This window comes from Mauremys mutica, chromosome 4 (assembly GCF_020497125.1).
Source record: "Mauremys mutica isolate MM-2020 ecotype Southern chromosome 4, ASM2049712v1, whole genome shotgun sequence".
In the NCBI taxonomy this organism is placed as follows: domain Eukaryota; kingdom Metazoa; phylum Chordata; order Testudines; family Geoemydidae; genus Mauremys; species Mauremys mutica.
In genome coordinates, this window is record NC_059075.1 from 116,768,757 (window position 1) to 116,781,131 (window position 12,375).

General features: G+C 45.2%; 1 protein-coding gene across 1 annotated transcript in view; it reads left to right on the forward strand.

The window, feature by feature from the left end:
• Positions 1 to 12,375, forward strand: part of LOC123368699 (NACHT, LRR and PYD domains-containing protein 3-like) — a 118,385-nt gene that overhangs the window by 21,819 nt on the left and 84,191 nt on the right. The window contains exon 5 of the mRNA XM_045013736.1: positions 8,603 to 8,773. Coding sequence (XP_044869671.1) covers positions 8,603 to 8,773 — 171 coding nt within the window. The remainder of the gene's footprint in view (positions 1 to 8,602; positions 8,774 to 12,375) is intronic.

Consider the following 12,375-nt stretch of genomic DNA (forward strand, 5'->3'; position numbering starts at 1 on the left):
CACTTGAGACCAGAGAGCTGCAAACCTTAAAAAGCACCCATTTATTTACACACACTTAACTGACCTTACCAACCAAAACTGGCTAGGCTATCGCTTAATAATCTACCTCAGTTGCCATAGGAACAAAAACCATGACAACCAAATACACAACATATTCCTCCCCCCTTAATAAGAACATCCCCTAAATAAAACAAACACTAAACTAGTTAAAGGAGGGTAGACTGCCTCCATTCCTGGCTAAATCGTGGGGATTATTTTTCCCTATAACCTGGGTTCGCCCTCGCTAAAGATCCAGCTATTGAGGAGGTCTTGTGTCTCTAGGTGGATTATGGCAAACTTCTGGTGTTGTTGCAACCGAAAGTAACTTGGGCACAGGCCTGATAATGAGCTCAGGGTTCGCAGCACGAACAGGTGAGGAGGTGGTATCAGCTCGTGCTGGGCAAAGGGATATCTCAGCCGCCAGCAATAATGGAGGAGAACAGTCAGGAACAGGTGATTCTTGATTCGGTGTCTTGCCAGAAGAGGTGAAGTCAGACAACACAATTGAAGACATGTCGTGAGGACTGGCATGACCTGGCAACAGCTGATCTACATGTTGCCACCAGGTGAGATTCTCTGCAGTCCAGACTGTGTAGGAAACAAGTCCTGTTTAAGCAATGATCATGGCAGGGACCCATTTAGCTCCAGAAGTATAATTCCGAGCTAAAACTGGCTGTCCCAAGCTAAAGGTTCAGTCTTTTGCTCTGGGTGCCCGTCTGATGACTTGATATAGCTGCTGACGTTGCACAGTTTGTCGGGGTTCAGAAGGTTTCAGCAGATCAAAGCAAATGTGCAGCTGGCGTCTCATCATTAGAAAGGCCGGGAATGCCTTGGTCATAGCCTGAGGTGTGTTTCTGTAGGAAAGTAAGAAGGTATCCCGACAATTTTGAATGGAGTGTTCTCCCCTTGCCAATTTCAAAGCGTGTTTCATTGTCTGCACAAATCTTTCAGCTAATCCATTGGTGGATGGATAATATGGTGCTGAAGTGATGTGGTGTATCCTATTTGCCCTCATAAAATTTTGAAACTCCTGAGAGACAAACTGCGGTCCATTGTCACTCACAAGTTGTTCTGGCAGACCGAAACGACTAAAGAGTCCCCATAGTTTTTGGATAGTAGTCTCTGCAGTAGTGGACTGCACTATAGAGACTTCTGACCATTTAGAATGGGCATCTACCACCACCAAGAACATGCTTCCTTCGAGGGGGCCAGCAAAGTCAACATGAATACGTTGCCACGGGTTTTTCAGGCCAGTCCGATGGGTGTAGGGGTGCCTACTGGGGTGCATTCCTCACACCCTGACATGACATACAAGCTTTTGCCTTCTCTTCAATAGCATTGTCCAATCCAGGCCACCCAAAATAGCTTTGTGTAATTTCCTTCATGCGCACTATTCCACAGTGACCGGAATGTAGCTCTTCTAACATCTGTGATCTCAGTGGTGGTGGAATAACAACACGTCTCCCCCACAACAAACAACCAGATTGGATCAATAACTCCGTCCTTCTGGACACGTAGGTAACAAGGTTGGGTGAGATCGGAGAGGTTTCTCGAAATTTTCCATGCATCACCAGGTCCATAACTTGGGACAATACTGGGTCAACACAAGTTGCCTTCTTTATCTGAGTAGCAGTGATAAGTGTATACTCTACCTGTTCAAAGTAGAAGATTTCCTTTTGGGTACTATCTTGATGTTTGACCGGCAAAAGCAACCTTGAGAGACCATCTGCATTGCCGTGCAGTGTGGATTTCCGATATTTGATTTCATATGTGTGGGGTGAAAGTAACAGTGCCCAACATTGCATACGACTAGCAGCTAATGGGGGAATGCCTGTGTAGGGTCCAAAAATTGATGTCAGAAGTTGATGGTCTGTGAGAATAGTAAACTTTCGCCCAAACAGGTACTGATGAAACTTCCAAATTCCAAAAACAATTCCCAATGCCTCATGTTCAATTTGGGCATAGTTAGTTTCTGCTTTGCTTAGAGTGCGTGAAGCAAAAGCAATAGGTCTCTCTTCTCCCGAAGGTATAATGTGTGACACTACTGCTCCCACTCCATAAGGGGAGGCATAGCAGGCCAATTCTACGGGTAAGGATGGATCAAAGTGCATTAGAACTTCAGAATTTAGCAATGCATCCTTAGCTTTGTTAAATGCAACATCACAGGCTTCAGTCCACTTCCAGGTCTTGTTCTGCCCAAGGAGTTTGTGAAGTGGTTTTAGCAGTGTGGCTAACTGTGAGATGAACATTCCATAATAGTCCAATAGTCCTAGAAACGAGCACAGCTGGCTAACATTTCGAGGTGGGGGAGCCTCCACAACAGCCTTAACTTTTGCAGGGGCCTTATGAAGACCCGCAGCATCAGTGATATGTCCCAAATATTCAACAGAGGGCTGGAAGAATTCACACTTGTCTTTGCAGACTCGTAGGCCATACTCTTCCAGTCTTTGTAGGTAGCCTCTAAATTCTTTAAATGATCCTCTTCATTCCTTCCAGTGACCAGGATATCATCCAGATAGCACTGAACTCCTGACAAGCCACACAAGATCTGGTCCATAGCCCTCTGGAACAGGGCGGGAGCAGACGGTATTCTGAAGGGTAGGCGACAGTATCGATAAAGCCCTTTATGAGTTACAATAGTCAATAGCTCTTGGGACTTTTCATCGACATGCATCTGTAAATATGCTTGACTCAGATCAATCTTATTGAACTTTGTCCCCCAGCCAGGCCTGCGAAGAGGTCATCCATGTGGGGAAGAGGGTGTTGCTTTTCACACAACACCTGGTTGACAGTGACTTTAAAATCACCGCAAATCCAGAGGGAGCCATCTTTCTTCACTACTGGAATGATAGGAGTGGCCCATGGGCTTTGAGTAACTGGTATTAGGACTCCATTTGTGACCAGGTGCTCCAGGGTCTGCTTGGACCTTTGGCCTGATGGCATATGGCACAGTTCGGGCTTTCAGATATTTTGGTGGACTGTCAGCTTTAATGTTCAATGTCACAGTGATTCCCTTCATACTTTCCAGATCCTCTCCAAAAACAGCAGCATGTTTCCTTAGTATAGGGGTCAGATTTGTTTCTTCTTTAGTCATTTGGAGCACTTCTGCCCAGTTCAGCTGAACCCTCCCAAGCCAAGACCTACCCATTAAGGCTGGGTAATTACCTCTTACCACAAACAGTGGCAATTTAGCAGCTTGTCTGTTGAGCTCCACCTTAATATCAATAGTGCCCAACATGGGCACAGTTTCTCCCGTATACGTCTTCAGAACAGTTTTTGTTGCCTTAAGCGGAAGATGCTGTATCTTTTCTTTATACACAGTCTAGGAGATTAGTGAGACAGCTGCACTCATGTCCAGTTCTATGCATATAGGTTTGCCATCCAACAACGGGGTTACCCAGTATTCATGTGAGCCCACTGCCAAAGATAAAATGTGCAGTGGCACTTCTTCTTGCGATGAGGTGTCACCGTGGTCATCCTGGGTCTGCTCTAGGGTATGCAGGTTCCCCTTTTGGTCGGCCAGACCACAGGCCTCTTTTTCTTTTGTTTACAGACACACTCAACGTGTCCCTTTTTGCCACAGTGTCGACACACCAGGTCCTTACACCAGCACTCTGATGCCTGGTGACCCGGCTTACCACAGCGGTAACATTCCTGACTCTTCACAATTTTCTGGGTAGGTTCTTGTGACACTTTATGCACCCTAGGGGATGCACCGATGTATTGCGCTTCCTTTGTAGCCAGTTCTATGGAGACAGCAATATCAACAGCCTTCTGTAAAGTAAGCTGAGCCTGTCAGTAGACGCTTCCATATAGCTTCACTGTGCAGGCCACACACTAATCTGTCACACAGGGCATCATTTAACATCTCCTTAAATTCACAGTGTTCTGCTAGCTTTTTTAAAGTTGCTACAAATTGTACAACTGTTTCATCTTCTTTTTGGCCTCTTTTGTGGAACCTATATCTTTCAGCAATTACCAGTGGTTTGGGGGAAAAAATGGGATCCCAGGATTTCCACAATGTCACTATAAGATTTTGTCTCAGGCTTAACAGGGTGCAGTAAGCTGCATAGCAGGGAGAAGATTTTAGCCCCTACAACACTTAAGAATATTGGCACCTTCTTCATTGTGTAATGTCATTTGCAATAGCAAAAAGCTCAGTATACATATGCCATTGCACTATATTCTCCTGAAAAGGTTCCAGTGACGCTGTAAGTGTAGCCATGGTTTTAGTTTCAGTTTCACAGTGCCAACAAGCAGGGTTTTTTTTCTTTACCTTGACTTCTACTTTCTTCTGTTGCTGAGGCAGCAGAGGTTTCCCATCCTCATCGACACTTTGTTGTAGCCTTGGGGGCAGTAGGTTTAGGAAGAAATCACTTGAGACCAGAGAGCTTCAAGCCTTACACACACTGAACTGACCTAACCAGCCAAAACTGTCTGGGCTATCCCCTAATAATCTAACTCAGTTGCCATAGGAACAAAAACCATGACAACCAAATCCATTCTGTGGTGCTGGCCACTTGAGGCCTCCCTTTACCTTTGATACTAGGGGAATTTAGGATGAACCTTAAGGATTCTATGAAGGACTGACCAAGGCACATTATTCTAGCTTAGCATAGAGGCCATGTTCGCATAGCCTCTTCAAAATGGAACAGACATACATGGTGTGGTATTCGGTATTGTTTAAAAAAAAAAGTATGTTATCCAGGAGTTCTACCACATATTGATCCAGAATCTCCCAAAGTATGTCAATAATAAAATGTTGGAACGTTTCGGGTGTATTTGTCAAACCAAAGGGCATCATGAGATAGTTGTTGTGACCCTAATGAGTTTGAAAGGCAGTCTTCCATTCATTCCCAGCTCTAACTCATAATAGTTTGCATATCCCCTGGAGATCTAGTTTTGTGTATACTCAAGCAGTGCTCACATGGTCCATTAGCTGAGGGATTAGTGGTAATGGGTATCAGTTTCTCATGGTGACCTGATTCAGGGCCCAATAGTCGCACACAGGTGTAGCCTTCCATTTTTTTTTAAACAAAGAAGATGGATTCCCAGCAGGTCAGGTGGACTTAGAAGTTCTTGACTTGGTTCTATTGAAGGTGGGTGCACAGTGTGGCCCGTTTAGGCTCAGGCCTGGCATTTATATGCCTGAATGGAATGTTTGTCCCTGGCTGTAACTTGAGTGGGCAATCGGCTGCTGTGTGGGGCAAGACATCTGCATTTTTACCCCAGAGACATCATTGTAGTCACTGTATTTGGATGGAAGTTGAGGACCAGTTCAGTGGGTGGCTCTGCCAGGCCAGATGCCCTAGTTTGTGACCACCAGGGAACTACTGTCCACTGCCCACTTCCTGCCATTAAGCTGTGCTGATGGCTGAATTCTGAGTGAAAGTTGAGTTTAGTGCACATCAACAGAGAAAGAGGTTGTGGAGGGCCAGCTATGAGATTCCCAGGATCAGAGGGGAGTGTGGGGAATGGATGACATTGAAGTGTAGGGTCTCTCAATGGCCTTGGATAGTAACGTCGAGAGGAATGGTTTCTGCAGCCACTGGTCCAGAGAGGATAAGTGGGACCCATTGATTGTCTACTAGGTCCAGAATGGGCTTGGGCCACAGGGGACTCTGTAGTGTCTATGCTGATTTTGTGGTGATAAAGCTGCCCCAAGTCAATGAACAGGGGGCCATTTCTGACTTTGGTGGAGGAGGGGACAAATTTAACCATGATTCCAGGGGCTACTCAGGCACGTGAAAACTCTTTTTTATTTTTTTTTGGCATATAATAACTTAGGAATTAGTGTTAGGGGGCTTATTCCTTCACCCTCTCACTTCCCTGGTCCTTCTCGCATGAACAGAAAGCAGCAATACTCGAAATCCAAAGGTGCAAACAATTCAATGTTTATTGGGGTGAACTTCCAGCAAAGATGATTCTAGTTCATTCCTCAGTGTCCCCCTTCCCAGCTCTGACACCACAGAACCTTGCCTGTGTCCCTGTTCCCATTCCCCCCCCTTAGCGAAATATTATTCCAATTCCCCCACCCCCAGTCCCTGTTCCCATTCCCCCCTTACTTCCTGATTGACTGCAGACTATCTAGTAAAACTTGAGTTCTGCTTAGCTATACCTTAACCAATCATTTTACTGAAATGTAACTAACCAATCCTAACATACTGTAACATGGTTATTTAACCAATTATATCCCACCACCTCAATTGGTTTACACTCAACAAAATTAATTATACAGCAGACAGAAACAATCACAGAACCAGAGATTATACAGACAAACAATAGGGAAGTGGAGACGACAGTGATAGAACAATACAGAAATGAGGATTTCACATCCCAGCTATTGATAAGTAAGTTCTTGTCAGACAGGATGCTATCAAACTAAGTTTCGTTTTACATCTTCTAGGCTCTTCACTTTCTCTGGAGGTGATAGGAATCTCAGGACAGGATTGTATTCCTAACAGCCCAATAGCACCTTATTTCGATGTGACTAGTTTGGAACGTGAGGATGTGACCATATACTTCCCAGTTTATGGTTGTCTCTGCTGCTTAGCCAAAGGCCTTAGCCTAAGAACCAGGCCTCAGACTGTCACAATAAGAGAAGGCCCTTACACAGACAGTGATTTTAATTCTTTCTTTTATACCTCAACCATGAGAAAAATAGGGCGGGGGGTTAGGGTTAAAATGTTGGTTAAAAAATATGGGTGCTCTTCTGATATTGAGAAACACGAAGGACTAAGCACAGCTCTATGCAAGAGAAAGGATGGTCATGTAATTAAATTGCTGGAACAAAACTCAGAGTCTCTATTGACCTTGGGGAAGTTATTAAATCTCTTATGGGTTTCAATTCTCCATTTGAAAAATGACAATAATAATATTTCCTTTCCCTACTTTTTACCTTTTTGGTCTATTTAGATTGTAGGATCTTCAGGGCAGGGACTGTCTGTATGTAGTGCTGCTCCTTCTTCTAGAACCAGTGTCCTGTTTTGAAACCAGCATTACCCTCAGCCAAGTGATGGCAGGTATCCAGCACTTTTCAAATCAGAGGAGAAATCGGTGACAGGGGGTCTGGGTAAACTCTAAGTGAAACTTGTCATATTTACACTTATTCACCTGTTTTGGAATGAGAGGGTCACACAGAAGAGGCTTCTCTTCCAGAGATCTGAGCCCAGCACCAAATTCCCAGAGAGAAACTCTGCCTCTGGAATAGACACTAATCAGCACCCAGAGCAAAGAATAAACTCCTGTACTGTTGGCACAGCTGTCTCCTTCCCAAAGCTTACCCCGGGCACCACTCTTCATTTGAGAGATGCCTCTCTTTTTTTATCCCAGTTGTGTCCTTCTTTCCCTTCATGTGTCCTCTCCCCAGTTTGGGGGCTTTTTCTCCTCAACTTCTCATTTGCCTTCCCTCCATTATTACCTTTAAATTTTGTGGAGCTCTTCTACGTTGCTTTATCAAAAACACCCTCTCCACACCTCCCCAGGCTAGGGCTTATCTCCATAGTTTCCCACATTGCTCTACCATGATGAATGAACCTGGGAGTCCCCCAGAGAGTGGGGGCTTCTCTCCCTCATACAAATTCAGGGCTCCTTTTCCCTCTCAAACATTAGGACTTCCCTCCTCATTTGGTGGAGCAACCATATTTGGAAGGCAACTGTAGTGATGGAGGAGGCCATGCAGGTAACAGTTGCGATAGGAGGGGTGTCTCTACATGTGTGCAAGATTTGGCAGCTGTCGGGGATGCAGAGGGTTCCCCATGAGCCCAGGAGGTAGGGCAGATGGTGGAGTGACAGTAAGTGACATCCATGCTTGGGGCTGGTCACTGAGATGCACATGTTCATAGCCAGGCTGCTGCCATAGTTCCACACTCCGCTGGCTGGCAGCTCCCCCAGGAGCCCAGACTCTGCAGGGGGATGCAGAATCCAGTAGAAAATTTCTGTTGTAATAACCGCACCAGAGTTTCTGGAACAGGCCCTGCCAACAGGTCACATGGTCGCCCTCCTCTCAGGGGCTCTTCTTCCCCAAACTTTAGGGATCCCCCTGGTTGTGGGGCTGTTCTCTGTCTTCATATCCCCCCCAGCCTTTGCTCCCTGGTCTCATAGAAAGGTGGGTGTGATGCTGCCAGTGCTGGGCCTCGCAGCTGCCTCCCCTCCCCAGGCCTGAGGCTCAGAGCTGGAGGCAGAGACAGGAAACATCTGTGTCCTGCAGGGGAGCAGCAGAGCCCGTGTTGGGGCAGTGGAGGGGCAGGATCTCCCAGTTCCTCCTGCTCTGAGCCTGGCCCAGGTGTACAGGGAGAAGCCTGCATTGATTAGGTTACACCATTGTGGGGCTGATCAGTGCCAAGTCCAATCTGATTGGCTGAGAGCTGGGTAGGTGGGACTTAGGCTGCCTGGATGGCTGCCCCTTAAATTCTGGTTGGTCAGTGGAAAGCATGAGGGGCGGTGCTGTGTGAGGAAGTCTGACCCAGAACCTTGGCTGCTGGGCGGGGCTTCCTGTCAGAACAGATGTAACGGGCCCTGTTAACAATGTAATCCCCCTCCTCTGCGTTTTTCTCTCCTGCAGCTTGGAGTGGGGTCATCTCACAGACGCTGGCTGCGGGACTCTTGCCGCTATTCTCAGAACCAGCCAGAGCCTGACAGAGCTGAAACTGCCTGATAATATACTGGGAGATGCTGGAGTGCGGCTGCTGTGTGAGGGACTGAAACACCCGATCTGCAAACTGCAGACACTGGAGTAAGTAACATTTGGCCTCCTCTGTGTACTTACAGCTATCCTCTGTGTAAAGTGCTTGCCACAGTGAGAGATGGTGGAGGGAAGTAAAAGATTATTTTCCTCTCTTTTACACTCTGATGTTTCTCGGACTCTGTCACCTCATTACCCTCTGCCTACAGTAAGTAGTAGTAGCTGGTTGTCAACTCCCAAGCACCACCAGCCTTTCTCTCATTCAAGCATTCTCCTTTGGGCTTATGCTAGACCCAGCTTTGCCTTCCAGGCTGACAAGAGGGGCACCCTAATCACTAAATTGCTGATTCATTCTCCTGTGATATCCAGCCCCTGACTCTGGTTACTCACAGAAGTACCAGAATCTCTACACCCAAAGATGTAGTGTACCCTAATTTAGCAGACTTACCGTCAATCACTGCTCCTGTTCTCCACACAGCACTTGTGAACACTTATAATAAAAGCAGAAGTAGGTTTATTTATAAAAGAATAAAGATTTATCCAAGAAAGACAGAAGGTGATGGGAACAACTGGTTGTAAAGCAAAACAAGATCCTAAAGTGTGAACCTGGGTTTACCTTTGTCAGTAGTTACCCTTCCTATCTAATGATATGTTTTCCCCACAAAGTTCAGTCAATTGCAGAACTAACCGGTTTTATAAGAACCAGGATCCAAATATTCAGGACAGCCCCCAAACTCCTCAAGGCTTTCTTTACTAAATACAGTGTGCCTTTTCCTACACTCTATTATACTGAAAACCTTCATTTGTTATATTCATAGCAGGGAAATCCTCTGCCTTTTGTGATGTTCCTTTTCACCGCCAAGTGGTTTTGATCATTTGCCATGTTCTTTCATGCTTTTCCATAGAATGTTCTGGGATGTAGCAAGGGTAGACAACACAGCATTCTGTAGATACATTACATGTTATACTTGATGAATAAATATCCCGTAAGATGTGTAACTTTTTGGGGCTCTTGCTCAGTAGTGCAATATCATTAGCTAAGTCTTGGTCATCTTGGCCCTTGCTGTCTACCTATGCCATACTGGTATTTGTGTTACTAATACACTTCTGCATTGCTGCATTTTGTGCCTGGGTCTGTCAGTCCCAGTCCCAGATAAAGTGTGGAGGGTTGAGTGCAAGGCTAAACACATAGACTCATAAAAACAGCTCACCAGTTATAGAAAAAGAGCCAGGCTACCATTCCAGTAAAAATGAACACTGCTGCCCCTTTGTGCTTCAGGATGGCTCCTGATGAAAGCCAGTCTCAGGAAGCCAAGGCCTTGTAAAGTTGGATGTTGACAGCAAGATAATGCTTCAGGGCTGGTTACTGGAATGTGAGAACAATGTTTCACACATCAAAGATCTTGCAGATCATGAGAGTTATGGACAAGTATAGACTTGAAATCCTGGGCATCAGTGGATAAGAAGTGCTTCAGGCGAGAGAAGAAACATATGATTTACTCAAGGCATAGTGACAACAAGCACTCAGAGGGAATAGTTCTCATTATGACAGATTCTGCAGAAAAATCATTAATCAACTGGGAACCTACTAACCAGCGCATCACAGATGCCAGACTCCAAACCAGATTCCTAAAGATGTCAGTTATACAGAGCTGTGCCTCAGCTAATCAGGTTGCTAGAAAGGGAGACCAGATGATGGTATTCTGTGCTGCTGTGGGTCTGTGCTGCTCCTGTGTCATTTGTGGAGCTCCAGTGTTAACTGCACCAGCGTAGCTTGTAGCTTGCTGGTTCAGCAGATCTCAGTGTTAATCATAAAGAAAGACCACAGGCTCGGTTCTCTGGCAAAAGCTCAGTCAGGTTCATTGTCAGCAAGGCGCAGTTTCAGAGCCCCAACTCAGTGGTTACAGTTACACTGACACATGTATGCCTGTGACAATCAACATAATGTTCTCCTCTAGGCAAAGCTACCCCTCTTATGACTTCTCCTTTTAACCTTGATACAAACAAGTTGCATGTTACACTCCAGATGTTCTTAGTTATCATCCTTGTACCTGATAGCTCAAACAAAACTTTCTCATCCATTATCCTGTCATTCTCTCCTTATCTCAGAGGGGTCTCTGGGTTCCTGTTCCATCCTCGCAGACTAGGAATGGGTTTGCTTGGTTATCTGATACCTAGTGTTACTATTTTGACATGGCCTACTTTGGTCCACAGCCTTACTATGGTTCATACTTTTAGCCATGGCTAGGCCTCAAGCAAGGCCTCCAGATGATAGAACAGGGGTAGGCAACCTATGGCACACGTGCCGAAGGTGGCATGCGAGCTGATTTTCAGTGGCACTCACACTGCCTGGGTCCTGGCCACCGGTCTCGGGGGCTCTGCATTTTAATTTAATTTTAAATGAAGCTTCTTAAACATTTTAAAAACTTTATTTACTTTACATACAACAATAGTTTAGTTATATATTATAGATTTATAGAAAGAGACCTTCTAAAAACGTTAAAATGTATTACTGGCATGCAAAACCTTAAATTAGAGTGACTAAATGAAGACTCGGCACACCACTTCTGAAAGGTTGCCGACCCCTGTGATAGAAGGTGCTGAGCTAGTTGGATCTGGCTGTTATGTTTTGCAGAGGCTCTCTTTAAGCAATGCTGTTCAGTTACACTGAGTGAAGCAGAGCTCTGTCAGACTCCCTGGCTCTGTCTGATCATTGAGTAGCACAGGAGGTTGATTTTAAGTTGAGTTGCATCAATCAGTGGATTCTTAAGTATAGCCAGAGAGCTCAAAATTGGCGGATAAATTTCCCTCCTCAAAACCAGATGTTGCGAATACTAGCTAGTAGCAATCCTGGATGCTCTTACTGTCTTTCACTGGCTAAGAAGATCAACAATCAGACTCATTGGTCAAGGATCAGATATTTTCTAGTGATTCTTGTTTTGTGAATAGTTAGAATTCTGAGAAGGAGGCTGTTATTTTATCCCTGATGGCCACAGCGCCCATCCCGGATGTGGAAGAGCTTCTCTATGAAGTGGGTACCCAGTTTCTTTCAGTGAGAGGTGTTGGGCTCTGGAGATGAGAGGAGACAGCTAGATTGCTAAAGTTATTAACAGTAATGTGTGCCTTAGTGGTTGCTATGGCAGAGAAGAAGGAGAATCTCTTGGACTCTTCATGACTAAAGAGTGGGCATACAAAAAATTTTTTTACAGACGTTTATTTCTTCTTGTGTTTCTCAACACTGACACTTGGTTTTCATCGCTCCCACTTTATCTGTCACGGGTGGGAGAAACCACAGAGCTCTGTGAAGGCCGAAGAGGGGAGGGGGAACTTAAAACCCAGTTTTGAGGGCTTTGCTCAGTCAGTGATTATCTTGTCTCTCTAGTTCATCTAGTCCTTTTCTGCTGGGCTAGGGTACCAGTGTTCTGTAACAGTAACTCGCTCTCTGAGACAGACCACGAAAGTAAGTCACAGATCAGGTTGAAAGTCAGTGTTTCCGCTTTACAGCACATTCTGAACAAAACTATCAGAATGAAAAGTAGGAATTTTGAAGTTTTCCCCTAGAATGTAAAAAAAAAAGAGAACAATTTTTTAAATAATCAAGACATTTTGTTTCAACAATATGTTAAAGAAATTAAGCCTGGGAGACCAAGTGC